The sequence below is a fragment of the Topomyia yanbarensis genome, chromosome 2 (assembly GCF_030247195.1).
Source record: "Topomyia yanbarensis strain Yona2022 chromosome 2, ASM3024719v1, whole genome shotgun sequence".
Taxonomy (NCBI): domain Eukaryota; kingdom Metazoa; phylum Arthropoda; class Insecta; order Diptera; family Culicidae; genus Topomyia; species Topomyia yanbarensis.
The window spans coordinates 137,494,776-137,511,857 of NC_080671.1; the positions used below are offsets into that span (position 1 = coordinate 137,494,776).

At 37.6% G+C, this 17,082-nt stretch overlaps 1 protein-coding gene across 2 annotated transcripts in view; it reads right to left on the reverse strand.

Annotated features, from left to right (window-relative positions):
- The window catches only part of LOC131681496 (WD repeat domain phosphoinositide-interacting protein 2-like), a 79,218-nt gene extending 76,880 nt beyond the window's left edge, over positions 1-2,338 (reverse strand). For both annotated transcript variants that reach the window (XM_058962305.1, XM_058962304.1), the window contains exon 1: positions 1,704-2,338. In XM_058962305.1, the coding sequence (XP_058818288.1) occupies positions 1,704-1,774 (71 nt within the window). In that variant the 5' untranslated portion in view covers positions 1,775-2,338. The remainder of the gene's footprint in view (positions 1-1,703) is intronic.
- Positions 2,339-17,082: the final 14,744 nt, after the last annotated feature.

The following is a 17,082-nucleotide window of genomic DNA, read 5'->3' on the forward strand; positions in this document are numbered from 1 at the left end:
AGACAAACTAAGGTGCTCTGTTGTCACTCAGATTATTGCGTTATGAATTAAACTAAATTATGCAATTGCAAAAATCATGAAATTTTCTAGAATTCCAAGAACTTGTCGGACTAGATTTGATCAACGTTATAAAAGCCTAATAAAGATTCTATGATGCAAATTTCTGGTTAACAGAACTAGATCTGATGGGATAACAAAGCCGTTACCCCGAATGGACTCATTTTTATTGATTGTACGGCGGCTACGATATATCCACGCACATAGAGTATTCTCATATTAAGAAGTCATTTCGTACTATAAAAGCAAGTTTGTTATGCAAACTTCAACAAACTAGCGAAAATGGCGAAGATTTAAAGAAAAATCGACCTGCCTGGTAATAAAAATGTTTCTTTCAGATTAAAATCTTTATTCACATACTATTATGATGAGAAAGAACTCATGAAAATATCAGATCGATTGAAGAACTTTTAGTAAAAGCGCCTCAAATGTTGTAAGAAACAAGTGCCACTTCGTGGAACATTCGCCTATTTTCATTCTTTTCTGCGTTTTTCGCGATCACATGTAAATATTTGATGATCGCCGGTAATTTAACCTACATTATATGAAAAGATTAAAAAGAAAAAAATGTCTCAAATGAACTCGTCTACTACTGAATCTTGTCTAGTGTCTTAGATCAACCAATTTTAGCCCCGAAATAAGTGTCCAAAAGCCAAGGTTTTTTTAAAAAAACCTTCAGTCAAGAATCGTGGAGCATATTAAATCTTCACAATAATAATTATCTTAAAATATTTCTTGATTTTTTTTATGAAAACACACTCGATAAAGTAAAAAGTAAGCATCAGCTCCGACAATTCGGCAGTCCAGAATTGACCACCAATACTTGCTGAGCTTTTTCGTATCCTTCAATCGATTATTCCTTTCACGCGATAACAATGAATATTGGGCAAATGTTTCCATCTCACAAATTTTGAACACAGTAACACAAGTTCATCCACGTTTTCCTTGATGGTTATTTCATAACATTACCGTTGAATTCCAGCCGATCGGTAAGATGTCGAGTAATGAATCCTGATAAAGTATTTCACAACACAATACATTGAATAACTACGATACAGTGCTACTTTTAGGGCGGTGAGGTAATTCAGAAGCACAGTAAAATCAGATATCCAACCGTCGACTTGAAGGTTTCAGTTAAAGGTGACCTTAAAAATGAAAATTTTCGCACTGCACATCAAAACACTGAACTACGTTGAAATATTCCCTTAAATTTTGACCGTCAGAAATTAAGGGTTGCAGTAGGCAAATGATTTATATTATTTCATTCTATTGAGGCTATTATGAAGCATATCCCATTTCACCTTGCTCTTGAACCCCCGCACTTTCCCACATTTGATGGTGATTAGTAACAGTAATATCAGATACGCTTCACTAAGGCAAATCCATTCAAGTCTGGTTATGTGTGTGTACATACATTCAATCCCACACAACCAAAGTTGTTTTGCTCACCTACTGCTGTATGCGTAAATGTTTTCTTTTTCGTCTTTTTCATTTCGACGAACTCATCACTGCTGTTGGTGGTTGTAGTTGTGATTATGAATATGAGGTCACTTTTTAGCATCAAACAATGAATCGAAACAATGAAGGAAACGATGAATGGAAAACCAAGTTTTACTTTAATGCTTAATAGAAATGAGTCTACTTACGTATAGTCTTGATTAAAATTTATAGAGAATCCACCAGTTTTTCCAAAACATTTCTGATTTGTATCACTCATTTAAGCAACTTTGCGCGGACGCGAGGGTGAAGTTGAGGGTTACTCTTTTTTGTTTGCTTTAGGTTTTATTTTTCACACTGTGGGATGAGTTTTCTTTTCTTTTTAAAGGTTGAAAATTTTTCACAAATTTGTTGAAATTGGAGACTGAATTTTTCCCCACACAAAATCGAATCACGTCACAATTGCTATCAGTTAAGTTTATTCTTTGTTTCGCTGTGAGTTTTCCTTTTTCAGTGCAAAAGAAAAACTTAGTTTTTTTACACACTTCGTCAATGAGCCCAAAAGGAACGATCCTCACAAATCACGATGGTCGCAAACAACAGAAAATCAAACAGTCAATTAAAAATTGCACACTATTTTGCGATTTTCTAGGCGTAGAGCGCGAAGAAAAATCAGTTGAAAATTGCACAATTGAAGAAAATAACAAAGTTCTCTGCTGTGCTATGTTTGCTACCTAGCTGAGAGATGCTCTTGACTGGTTAAATAGGCTGGCTAAAAATATGCACAAAGGAGACGACGGAGGATCCTTTTCACACGAATTTTCCTTTCAGACTGAGTACCGAGCTGAAGCTTCGGGTTTTGTTTGGCACTGGTTGTGTTTCACAGCGCTTTCAGCTGAGTTATATTTTACATACAACGGAGCGAGCAGCTGCTTTAATGCAAACGTCACACGTCAGAGCGAGACGGATAGTCAATAATAACAACATGTTCTCGAGATGGCGTGTTGCATCAATACCAACGGATTGGTAGGAGAGTGTGGTTGTAATGCAAGCTTCTATTTTACAGTAATGTTTATGTTTGTTTTTGACTCCGATTCCGGGAGCTTTCCGATGGGTGCGCGTTGAGAGGGTGTTGTAAATCTTACAAGCTTCTGGTATGTTGTACCAATCAAGTTTCTCTTTCGCTCTCCCCGCGGCTCTCGCGGCGCATTTATGCTGTTGGGTGATGTGCGTAATATGATGGCGTGGGTAGATGCGCTTTTTTAATAGCTTTGTAATAAGTAATACAGTAGTAACCAAAAAAATAAGCACAATGAATTGGAAATATTAAATTACAAATCACCATTACTTAACATAGTATATCCTACATCTTTATAAATCTGATTTGGCTAAGGACACGACACGTACCAAAAGTAAAAACCTATTTTAGTCCATCTATTGGTGTAATTGTATCTTTCTCAGAAATGTAAACTATAATTTAATACCCTAACCCGTATTCTAAGCTTGTAAATCTGTGCAATTTTCTTTTTTTGTCCGGTTTGGTGGTGGACGATTGGCATACCTGCTATACATTAGGAGTAATGTACCATAGGCATAATACGAAGAAAAATATAAAAATTAATGCATAGCTTTTTTATTGTACATATTTAAACCCCCGACTCATTATTCGAATACAGGAAATCGACGATAGAAATTGACAAAACTATGCAAGATATTTGTATATATCCGTTACACGTGAAGCTTTTTTTCTAATGTTTCGTATTACAGTAAGATTCCGTTTTTGGCACGTTCCGTTTTTGGCATGCTCCTTTTTTGGCAACAAAAAAGTTTCGTTTTTGGCAACAAATGGGTTCCATTTTTGGCAACATTGTTTTTGTTCATAGTAAATCTTTAAAAAAATGCTCGATACACATCTTGTTGTATGATGGATATCACTTTTGACTTTATTTCCAAACATAGGAGTCATATTTACTATATTTTATTGAGGCGGGCATAGCGAATAAAATTAAATTTCCTGATTTTTTTGTATTATTTCATTCCATTTCACATATTATTATATAAATAATGTTCTTGTAACATTTATGAAGTCACAAATTGAAAACAAAAGCTTTTAAGGTATGGTTCCATTTTTGGCACGGTTCCAGTTTTGGCAACCGAAAAAAAATATATTGTTGCCAAAAACGGAATCCTACTGTATTGCAAAAAAGGGGTGGATGCTTGCATCATTCATTCACAGTTTTAGTTCAAATGCATTTCAAACCTATCATCTTGTATTATCGCTATGATTTAATTTTTAATTTTTATAGCCTGTGGAAATTTACAGTGTTTTGAACAGGCAATACTTTGGGCTACGGATATTACTTTCGCGAGGGTACCTTGTTTGTTTCAGCAATTCGTCACAGTACATGGAATAATCTCTCCCTCTTGCCTTTGATGACAGCAAAAAAAACAATTATTAAGTTCAATAACAAGGAAAGATATTTAGGAAGCAGCAATATTTATCCGTTCCGTTAAATAAATAATAATAAAATCTAGCATTCTTCATATCATGAGCTGGTTTTCATGGCAAATATTTTCTTCTTGGACAATTTCAACTTTAGTTTATGTAGGGGGGAGGAGTAACAGCAAAACATATTTTTTCTACGATTTAATTTTGAATGATAATAATACAGTAATGTTTCAATTATATCAGTGGCGGCGCTAATATATTAATAATTCTTCAAGTTTCATTAACCTCGATAAAAATCAAGTGCGGGTGATACGCTTGAATGTACATTATTTTCGCGTCGGTTGACGATTTAAAAAGTAGGGGATCGGGACTGACGGATGCGATCGAACAAAACTATACACATATTTCTGTCTCAAAAGATTCAGCTGAGATGAGTTTCCGAACGCACTTGAAGTTGTGGGAGTATGCAGACTAATTTGCTGGAATTAAACCAGGAAGCTCTATCATATACAGGGTGTTTGGTTCATCGTTATCAAATCTATCAAACCTCAAATATTACAAAGTTTTTCAACTTTTTCCGTGAACAGCTTTTTTTGTCTAACTCAAAAAGTATACTTTGTGTTTTCCATCTTTTAATTTCATTGGAAAGGTGGTTCCTTTCCTGTTACGTGTAACGGGTACATTGGTCCAGCATAATCGATAATACAACCGGTCTAATAAGTGTTCTATAGAAGGTTAGTTTCGTGCGGTAGCGTGCGGTAGCGACCGAATGGTTTTTTTGGAACCGGCGATTAGCAAGGGGTAAACAAACCAACATTTTTTGTTCACTGATTTCTAGACGGAAGATTATTCGAGAGCTTAAAAACGATAAGGCCACTGGGAAGACAAGACGCACCCGGCGTTTAAATAAAATTTCTTTAGAAATTACTTTATAAATTTATTCTCAGTCCGAAATATTATATTTGAATTCAAAAACAAGAAAATATTTGCATATTTTTAGACTACTCAGAAATTTTCAAGCTAGAATTATTTCACATTATTTATTTATTTTTTACTTATGTGTCTGTAGAAAAAAAGCCCCACATTGGCCCACTTATTCTCATCGTGGTTATAAAGTTAAAGGTCTCTCTCTACTCGTCACAAACAATAGCTGCCGCCATCTGCTGCTTCATGGGTTATTACAATTTTTGTGGAACATATTTTTTTTAATATTTATGATGAAAACACCTTTTAAATGTCATGATAACATCTATCACTCTTAAAAACTATTTTAAATATTGTATATTTTCGAAGATTTAGGAATAAAATATTTTAATCCAGAGATTTTTTGATAAAAAAAATGTTAAAATGTTATTTTCTAGAGTATTTTTTCATGTCATGTAGCGCCATCTATATAGGTTATAAAGCAAAAGTGTCTTTGGTACATATGCTAAAAATATCAAAACAAACAAGTTTGCCGAAGACAGTTTTTCAATAGAACGCCTCTGTCAAAAGATAGAATTGATCTATATCGGTTTCTACTTATTTGTTTATTTATACCCTCTAGTATGGTTTGAGCGTCGAAAATTGCATTCTTCCCCACTGTGTGCCGCCTACAAGGTAGTCCTCGTGTTCCAATGTACTGGATTCTAAGGTGTGGCAATGCTATTGCTCTCTCGCTCGGTCTCTATAAAGAACGTGGATATATGGAAAATATATGGAGTCGAAATTTATTACGTAATAAATTTACTGAAATTGAGCGAGAGAGCAATATAGCATTGCCACACCTTAGAATCCAGTACATTGCTCGAGTTCTGTTGAGGAGACTGCGCCTGTTGGCTGAATACTTTGTCGGCGAATATCAAAGTGGGTTTCGACAAGGACGATCAACGACGGACCAAATGCGACAAATTCTAGATATATTCCGGGAATACAATTTGCGGACTCTGATTAAACTAATGCTATCAATATCGACATCATTGGCGTTGATTGCAGTGACAAGACAAAGTACATGGTAGCTGGTAGAGAACGTGTAGTCGTGTTGGGTTCGAGGTGGGAATCGATGAGGTACACTACCACAAATTCATATATCTTAGAACCCTTGTGACTTATGATAACGATGTTAGTCGCGAAAGAGAAATTCATGTTGCTGCTGCGAATATGGTTTACGTAGTCAGCTAAAGTCCCACAGCCTAAGAATGCGTGCAAAATTTGCTCTATTCAAATCGCTGATACTCCTTGTCGCTCTGTACTGCCATGAAGCATGGATGTTGTAGGAAGCGGGATATCGAGTGCTCGGTTTGTTTGGGAGAAGAATTTTGCGTTCAAGACCCGGCAGCACAGCAGAAAATGGAGAATGGCGCAGACGCATGAACCCGCAACTGTATCAAGTATACAACCATGCTGACATTGGAAGGCTATCAGCGTGGTTGTATACTTGGCAGACTACAGTGAACTGGGCTTGTAGTGCGGAATGACGAAAGAGAAACCAGTTAAAGTTATGACCTGGACGAGGTTGTCGACTTCGGGGCAAACCCCGCTCTCGCTGGCTGTGCATAATTGAGGAAGATGCGCGTGCGGTGGGCGTCCATGGTACAGGCGGTCCAAGATCGAAAAACCTGGAAATCTAAAATACATTTAATTATGATTCGGATTGTTCGATCACTAGGTCAAGATGATGATGACGATTGTTAGTTTGTTTCTGTAAATTCGAAAATATGACAGACGCATCTTGGCCGCCCTTTCACCTAGGGACCTTTGGGAGCTGAGGGACGTTTGGGGGCTGGTAAGTATTCACCATTCGGCGACCTTGTTATTAGTATAAAAATACAACAAATACTATTAAAAAATTTGTCGACTCTTGCACAATAATGAATAATTACACGGTGCCGCAAAATAAAAAAAAGAATGTAACTTTTCAAGTGATCCAGAAAAGGCTGCCGGTCTGGTCAAATACAATACAAACCTACGTTTGATCAAATTAGTATATCCTTAAAATATTGATTTATAGCAAAAAACTATTTCTCGGGTCTAAAAAATTAGCTACGCGGTCATTTGTTATGTTCTTGTGTTAAAAGTATTATGCGGTATTTTTCATAACAATCAGTTGAAAAATGGCAGTGTTATTCATTTTTTTCTCCAAATTAACTTTTAAGGGGACGGTTTTATATAAAATTTTCAAAAAATCAATTTTTTCGGTCGATTACGTGTACATGTAAAAGTATGTATGTAAACTTTGAAGTTAAAATTAGGAAAAACAACGGAAGCTATGATTATAGAATCCTATAGTTCTCGCAATACCTCACTAATCCCTTAAGAGTTCATGCAAGTAAGTATCTAATTTGGAGAAACAAAAATTAACTTTATCATTTTTAACCGTATTTGGAGATAAACAGATCGTTAAATGCTGAACTAAATCTCTCTAAATTTTTAATAAAATAAGAATGTTGAGTAATTTTCCTAGTTTATACGAAAAAAGCGCAAAATATTGGTTATTTACAAATTCTTGTCCCAAACTCGCAGAGTATTTTAAACAAAAGACCATAACCTAGCATACCGTTGGAAAAGTCTTTTTTTTAGAACACAGAATTTGAAAATCGGTTAAAAAATAACAGTGTAATTTTTTTTAGCGGCGAAGGTTCGAAAAATACGATTTTTTTGCAATATATCAAGATTTTCAAGGAATACAGCATTTTTCATACATTATTTTGAAATGCATTTGATGAGTGTAACCTTTTCTAGGTCAATTGAAAAGTACAAAATTACTAGGCAAGAAGAAAGTGAACATTGTGATAATTTAGTATGAAAAGTTAATATTTATATAATATACATTAACCCATTTATGTCCGACTTTTATTTGGCGCATGTACGGCTCCAAAACAACTGTGGGGATCAAGGAGCATGAAAAACCTGTTTTAGGTTCTTCTTTCGCAGTGCTGCAAGCTACTTAAAATTTACCATCCGATGCTCAATACAATTCCCCTATAATATTTACAATAATCAAATTGTATGGAAAATTAGTCGAAGACAGCCTAAATTGATAGGGTTTATCAGTTTTCAATAATAATTCGAGTCATCATAAATTTATCAAAAATTTATGTTACGCCCTTAACAGAAACTGTCCTTGGCAGCACTGCTCTAGCGGGATCTGGCCAGAGAAATTGCAATTACTTCAGTTCTATGAATAATACGTATATATCTCGACAAACATAGGATTACGGCCTAAAAGCCAACTGTCAAAATTTTCTTTGAAAGGAAATTCCGGACAAATCGCTACTGGCCGAATACAGTACATAGCAGTTAACGATAAAGACAACTTTGCTCTTTAATCTACTGCCAACATCTGTGATTTGCGAGTTACGGTTTGTCCGAAATTTCCATTCAAAGTGAATTTTGACAGATGGCTTTTAAGCCGTAATCATATGTTTGTCGAGATATGGTAGTGCTCAAATGAAATTTAATAATCTCAATAATTAATTTTATAAGCTAGTCTTGCTTTAGCCAAAACTTATAGTTATAGATAAAAATGGGTTTAATGGGGTTAAAGGCATAAAAAGTTTCTCTGATCGTTAAGCTAGAGAATTTAAAAAAAGACATGGTTGATCGCCAGTAATTCACAAGAATTATATTTTAAAATGATTTGTCCCATTCTTTGATCAGTGTTTTTAAATGTGTAAATTTTGAAAACACGCAATTTTTTTAAAAATTTTTGTGATGTATTCAATAGAAACTTTTTAGTAACTTCGCGATTTTTTGTCTTTATATAATATATAATAAATATTTATATAAAGTGGCTGTTCGGCCATCTATGGGAGCTGTCCATAAATGTCAGCTTCTTTCTCCGAACAGCCTAGATAAGCCGTGTAGTGTCGGTAGTGGTTGTTTCAACCGGCTAAGAATTACACTACGGACTACCTGTTCCGGTGGTAACACCAAACAGGGAACCCCAATTCCATAGTGTCATGCGACCCGTGCTATGGGTAAAATTGTTGAGGGGGTTTAAAATATTCTCAATGGCGAACGGAGCCTGGGAAGAGCCGGGCGAACTCCCCAGTAACTGGCTGTGATCCACCAGGAGGTTGATAACTCTATTATCTTTCTCCGGACAAAACCAGCCTAGAGCCCGCGTGGCATCCGGTGGGTTTGAAGTATGTCAGTTATGGAAATAACAGTCAAATTCATTCGCAAAGGTGGCCGCGTCACTTATGAGGAGGCAAAGAGCTTAAGACCGATCAGTCTGACCTCCTTCCTTCTCAAATCAGTGGAACGTTTAATCGACCACTACATTCGGGATGGTAGCTTGGGCGAGCACCCGCTGCATGCAATGCAACATGCATATCAGCGGGGGAAGTCTATTACCACCCTGTTACCCAATGTTGTCTACAACGTTGATAAAGCTTTTTCACAAAAGCAATCAAGTTTGGGAGTTTTTCTCGATATTGAAGGTGCTTTTGACAACGTGTCTTTCGAATCCATTTTGGAAACAGCACGAGATCATGGAGTACCTTCATATATCACGAACTGGATACACGCAACGCTTAGCAACCGACATCTGTGCTCATCGTTAAGACAAGTAGAGATGAGGAAACTGAGTGTCTGCGGATGTCCTCAAGGTGGTGTAACTAGCCACACAAGACTGTGGCCCCAAATGGTTACTTGGGATGAATATACACTTGCTCCCAGTGACCTTACACTCACATGTAGTTTTCCTTTTAAAACTTTCAATGTGAGAATTCCTCTTCGTGAGGAATGGCGGTCTGGCTGGATGGAGCGACAACTTGAATAATACGTAGTTTGTTATACGGACGGTTCTTTGTTGGGGAGCCGAGCCGGTGCTGGTGTCTATTGTCATGGGATGAGATTAAACCAATCTTATTCGCTTGGTAGATACTGTACCGTATTCCAAGCAGAAATCTTTGCGATTCTGTGTGGCGTACAATCCGCACTTCAACAGGGAATTTGCGGTAAAAGAATCTATTTTTGCTCTGACAGTCAGGCTGCCCTGAAAGCACTTAGTTCGGCAGATTCGAGATCGAAATTAGTAATCGCATGTCGAACTCAAATCGAAGAACTTAGCATTTCAAATGCTATCTACCTTCTATGGGTACCCGGTCATTCCGGTTTTTACTGGAAATGAATGGGCGGACGAATTGGCTAGAGCTAGCGCTGCGACTGATTTCGTTGGTCCAGAACCAGTTCTACCACCGTCAATAAGTTAGATAAAGCACAAGATTCGCTCTTGGGCTGCATTCGAACATGCCAAACATTGGCGTAGCTTGCAAACTTGCGTTCAAACAAAGGCTTTTCTGCCGGATGTGAGTCCGAAAATGTCAAGAAATTTGTTGCATTTTTCCAAGCACAACTGCAGTATTCTGGTCAGGGCACTGACTGGACATTGCAAACTCAATTATCACATGGCTACTATTCAGCGCGCTGAGTATTATTCATGTGATTTTTGTGAATCCGATTACGGAACATCATATCATTTGATATGCAATTGCCCTGTATTAATGCAATTGCACATCCGGTTTTTTGGTTCTCCATACATAGATGAACCTATGTACAGAGAGCTGAAATTTAAGGATATGCTTTTGTTCCTAACCCAGTGTGGTAAAGGGCTATAGTTTTTTTAGCCGTATTTGAATGACAATATCTCTTCGGGGGTGTTGTCGTTCTGTTATCTCAATATCCCCTCGGGGGTGTTGATATATCCGCTCACTGTTTGGGTAGAGGTTCTAAATCCCTCCGGGGGTTGGAAGTTTTATTCCTGCTGTTGTAACACCTGCAGATCGTTCAGCATCACTCCGGGAGTGCAGAATGCTCTGTTTTAATTGTTCTGTGTCGTTGTTTTCCTTACCCCTAACCTTACCACTTCCCCAATCCTTCCCATCAGGAAAATGATGAAAAGACGATTCTTTGCAAGGCACAAATCTCCGATCAATATGGGGAACGTGCCATTTGAGCCAGACGCTACTGATTCCTGATAACAGAAACTGTCCTTGGCAGCACTGCTCCAGCGGGATCTGGCCAGAGAAATTGCAATTACTTCAGTTCTACGAATAATACGTATATATCTCGACAAACATAGGATTACGGCCTAAAAGCCAACTGTCAAAATTTTCTTTGAAAGGAAATTCCGGACAAATCGCTACTGGCCGAATACAGTACATAGCAGTTAACGATAAAGACAACTTTGCTCTTTATACTATGTTCACATTAGCACTGATATTACTTGATATGCCGAGGTGATATGGATATCACGTCAAAGTGTTCACATTCAATTTAGATGATATCACTTGACGTTTGAATTGTCAACTGAAGTGTCATCAATTTCAAGTTGGTCGTCAAGCAAAAAAAATGTAGAAAATTAACAATGCAACGGAAGAAGTTGATTCATTGTTTATTTTAGTTTTAGTTTTACGACCAGCCTTTATGCAGTGAATTAGAAATACGTGCTACACTCAGGAAACATTTGCTGGGGATCGACATTCACTAAATATTTCGTGTTTTCAGAACTATACCTCCAGATCATTCAATAATTATCCAGAAACTAAATACTGACAGCCGACCAATTTTGGCTTTTATAGCCTCAACCTAGATTTGCTGAACTTAGAAGATTCCTATTTAGTTGCATTTCCAATGACCTCTGGAATCGGTCAAGGTGGTTAACGTGGTCAGATTAAAATGTCAGTAATGTATTCTTGCAAATCTACAATGATATGACAGGGTTGAAGGGCCACATATAAAAACTATTACTTGAACATCTAGATGTAGAAGAACTCTTAACTTCCTACTGGTCTCGGTAATCTGAAAGATCGGGGAATCTTGATTTTCCCCCAATAATCTGTATTGAAGATATCAGTACCATGGTGTGATACGTATTCTCATCTACAATGTAGGATAAACAGATCCACTCGCGACCAATGAATTATTGGCCGGGTACACTGGGTCATTCTGGAACCGATTTCAAGATTCTTGGAGTAATATGATTGACAAACAATATTAAATTCTATAGAATTGTAAATTGTAGAGTCCTGGTTATCACTAGAGATCATTACGGCAGGGGCTGTCCCGTAGGTCTATAAATATTGTGCATGGCAACCAAAAGAAGAACATTATTTTTGTACTCAGCGTGCTCTTATTCGAAAATCGCGAATGCGTGGATATTTGCAAAATGTTGTATGCGATGGCGCCAAACGTTTCCTTGGACGATATCGGCAGGATATCCAGGACTCGGATTGTAATTTCATCCTGAGTTACTGCCAGCCATAGCACCGTCTGAAAAATCTGTATGAAGTTACTTCAATTTTTTTTCTAGAGCCCAACAATGACAGTGGATCTAATGTTTATGAAAAAATAATACAACAGATAACATACAAAGAAATGTGTATAGTGTATAAAACCTGATCAACTCTAGTATACATTACAGTAACACGTGGTTATGCGAGAGGCTTTGCACACTAATACACTTTATAGTTTAAATGTTTCGGATTTAGTTTTCCTTGACTTACAATACTATATTTTCAATCGTTTATTCATTTTTTATCATGTCTTCGTCTGATGAGCTACACACAACAATGGTTACAGAGCATACACGTCACGTCATTTTATATGATAAGTATCATAGATTTCATCAACCCGTAATATAACTATTTCCTTAAATTATATTGTTTCTTCATAAATTAAGTTTAGTTCAAACAGCTGTACATACTAATTACATTTTGCATTAACCTTTGCGTCCCTGTGATGCTTTTCACTGATCAATTTGGGTGCTTTATTGGCTCTAGTTTGGACGATTGTCAACCGAATTCAACCAGACCACTTGCGGACGATTTGGAGTTCATTCAGGTTTCTTGGGCTCTATATATTGGACAGGATAGATAACCGGTTCCGAATTTATACGGAAATTCGTTGGGGTCTGTCCGAGGGTCGTTTATGCTATTTTCATTAAGTTTTCAACTCCTGCCTTGGGGCTGGTATTACTGTGGCATGCACATGGTCAAAACTCAAGTGTGAACCCTTCGAGCTTATGTTGGGATGGTAATGGCCATGTCCGGGCATTCTGGAGCAGGTTACGGGGGACCAGAAAAATCCGAAATGCGCCAACTTTACCAAAAGGCGTATCAAATGCTACAGGTTCTCATGAAGAGTGCACAACGATGAAAGTTGGACACTAGTAGACTATTCCTGGACTTTTTCGGAAGCATCCGGGACATCTAGGAGCCGATTACGAGGGACTTCCTGGGACCGGTTTCCGGAACTAGCAGGCCTTGTCTGTGAAATGGTTGGACCAACATATACCTGTCGTGCGGCACATCAAATAACATCATTACATTCATGATCTATGAACATTGTGATTTCGTTTGGGATCATACGGACACACAGGCAAGTTTACGACTGGTTCCGATTATTTCGTGATCCGGTTGTTCGGATTAAACATTTTTGGTGAATGTGCTTGTCATGCGGCACATAGAGTAACATCAGTTTGATGATCCTTAAACCATGCAATTCTGTTGTAGGTTATCTGAACACACGGGGACACTGTACGATCGGTTCGGTTATTCCGTGGTCCGATACTTCGGTACAAACATTCCTATTCACCAAAAATGTTTGGTCCTTACAGGATTCCGGAATATTCCGAACCGGTCGTAAAGTGTTCTCATGAGCTCGAATGGCTTCAAACGTGATAGTATTGTTCATAGATTGTCGAGCTGATGTAATTTGATGTACCGCACGACAGGAATATTCATCAAAAATGTTTGACCTGAGGAACCGGAACCCACCCTTGTTTCAGTCTATCCAGCTTACCTTAAACGTGATTGTTCATAGATCAACACGCTGATGTAATTTGATGTGCCGTACGATAGGTGTATGTTGGTCCAATTGTTTCACGGATGGGGTTTATTGTTTCCGGAGGCCGGTCCCAGGGGGTCCCTCGGGATCAATTCCTGGATCTCTCGGATGCTTCCGAAGGGATTAAGGAATGGTCTACTGGTGTGCAATTTGCATCGTTGTGTTCTTCATGAGAATGTGTAGTATTTGATGTTCCTTTTGGTAAAGGTGGCGCATTTCGGATCTACGAGATCCCCCGGAACCGGTTCCGGGATGCCCGGATGTGGCCGTTGCTGTCCCATGACTTCAAAGTGATTGCATATGAGTTTTGATCATTTACATGTTGTGGTGATGCCAGAATTAAAGCTGGATGTTGAAGGCTTAATGAAGGTAGCATAATTGACCCTCAAACTGACCGCACGAAATTTTCGTGTATTTCCGAAGTCGGTTGGCTGACCTGTCGAACATGTACAACCTGAGAAACATGAATAAATTCCCGATCGTTTGCGGGTGGTTTGGTTGAATTCGGTTGACAGTTGTTTGGACTGGAGCCAATCAGGCACCTGGGTTGATGAGTGAAAGGTGTCACGGAGACGCAAATGTTAACTGATTCAACATACACTGTCGCCGTGTGTTCTTGTTAGTACCGGACCTTGTCGAAACGTCTTGATACAGCCGTGCTTTATCATCAAGTGAACATACACTACCGCCATCACCACCCCCATGAACTGACTCGGATGAGATCCATAATCCATTTGTGAAGCATTCTTTATGTGTAGGATTTGATCACCATTAGGACCATCGTTTCCACGATAATCACCAACATTACCGATAGGGATTGGTCCGGATAGTGATTATCGACACTACTTTCGCTAGGCCCAAAATTGTCCGCTCGGCGAAACTTGTAGTGATATGTATATGCATCGCACGACTTGTCATCTCGTTTCGACGAGTGTTCATCGCGGCTGGAAGAATTCACATCGAAAGATTTTTATTCAATTGATTGAATCAATTGAAAAATTTGGAAGGCTACTTACCTGGAAACCAAAATTGATGGTTCTAATGGTGCTTCGAACCGTCTCTTTGCCAGTGTTCCGATACCGAGATTGTGTAACACTTTTGGCTTGGTGTCTGTAGCCATAGTTATGTATTGTTGTTTTTTCTTATGTGCAAAAACTGTGATCGGTTGCTGCGATCCACTGAATTTTCAAAATGACATTTCGCAAATGAGTGCGTTCAATGCCGCTATCCGTGTTGCCAGTCGCCACTTTTGACAATTTGACTTGATTTCATTCATGATATCCCGGATATCACACATAAATGATGATATGAGATAACATTCGAGTTGTATGGGATATCAAGTAATATGGCACTTAATATCGTCGGATATCAAGGTAATCCGTATATCACTTGATATCAGTGCTAATGTGAACATAGTATTAATCTACTGCCAACATCTGTGATTTGCGAGTTACGGTTTGTCCGAAATTTCCATTCAAAGTGAATTTTGACAGATGGCTTTTAAGCCGTAATCATATGTTTGTCGAGATATGGTAGTGCTCAAATGAAATTTAATAATCTCAATAATTAATTTTATAAGCTAGTCTTGCTTTAGCCAAAACTTATAGATAAATGGATAAAAATGGGTTTAATGGGGTTAAAGGTATAAAAAGTTTCTCTGATCGTTAATCTAGAGAATTTAAAAAAAGACATGGTTGATCGCCAGTAATTCACAAGAATTATATTTTAAAATGATTTGTCCCATTCTTTGATCAGTGTTTTTAAATGTGTAAATTTTGAAAACACGCAATTTTTTAAAAATTTTTTGTGATGTATTCAATAGAAACTTTTTAGTAACTTCGCGATTTTTTTGTCTTTATATAATATCAAAATTAATTAAACTTGCACTTAAATTTCATACTTTGATTTTATAATTAGGGTAGCTATAACTTATACCTTATATATTATAGAGGATCTACCAATAGCGCGGCGCGAACATGTGAGCGGAGTCGTAGCGCCACCTTTCGTGAAAAAATCTTGACAATAAAATGAGAAAAAGTTCATTTTCATGTAGACATTTTCTAATACTTTTATCATATTTGTTTCATATAGGTGGGAAAAATCGAACTCTTAAAAATTCATTATAAAAGGGCGGCAAATTTAATTTTTGGCCCCGAGCGGCAAAACACCTCGCGCCGCCACTGGATTATATCACTATGCGTTTATATTAATACACGTTTATATCACCCTCGATTATATCACGGTTTCGTCTCGATTATATCACGCTTTTTGAAAAATAGAGAAAGCACACTACATTTTGATCCAGGTAAGCCATATGTTGTGTCCTGGCACTTTTAATATTTTTTACAATTAATTTGCTTATTTACATGTAGGGTAATGAGCCTATTAGTGGGTTCGGATTATTTCGTTAAGGGTTTATGTATTATGAGGTCGGTCAAGAAGTCTAACTTTTTATTCTTTCATCTTAAAGTATAAATTCTTAAGAAAGTAACTTGAATTTTTATAGAGGTATAAGCAGTAAAAGCAAAGTTATAACACTGTTCATCTTATTCCTTTACGTGGGCGGAGGGCGTGGCGTAAAACTTTAAACGTGAATAATCTCGAAATCATGTTTTACCAAAAACGTTGTTGTAATCACTAGGATTGTCGAAATATCTTTCGACCGATTCCAATTTTTGTTTTAAATTCCTCGTAACTTATTTGCCGTATCCTAAAGCGGGTGCCTGGCGTACCGGATAAAAAATGGACTTCTTTTTTATTCGCTTAATTGTTAGTTATCTGCAAGAACATCTAACAAAATAATGAGTAAAACAAAATACGCAAGATATGGTAGGGGATGATCCATAAGTGACGTAGCATTTTTTGAGTGATTTTTAACACCCCCCTCCCCCATCGTAGCATTTCGTCACAAAATTCTATATACCCCCCCCCCATATAATTACGTAGCTTGACGGTAACCCTCACGTCCTCGTTGTCCCCGTAAAAATTAAATAAAAAATAAAAAACGATGTTAGTTAGATGAAACGGGTAAGATTGTCGTGACATCAGGTCAACCCCCTTCCCCTTTAAAAAAGCTACGTAGCATGACATGACCCCCTCCCCCCCCTGTCGTCACACATCATCACAAAATACAAAACTCCCCCCTCCCCCATATAATGCTACGTCATTTATGGATGGTCCCTAGGTATGCCGAGATATGCATTTGCTCTTGAATTGATGTGAATGCTTTTCTTTTGGAAAGACAACATCAAAAATTGGAGATGTGACTATTTTTATGAATGTTTATACAACGAGGAATGAATCGTAGT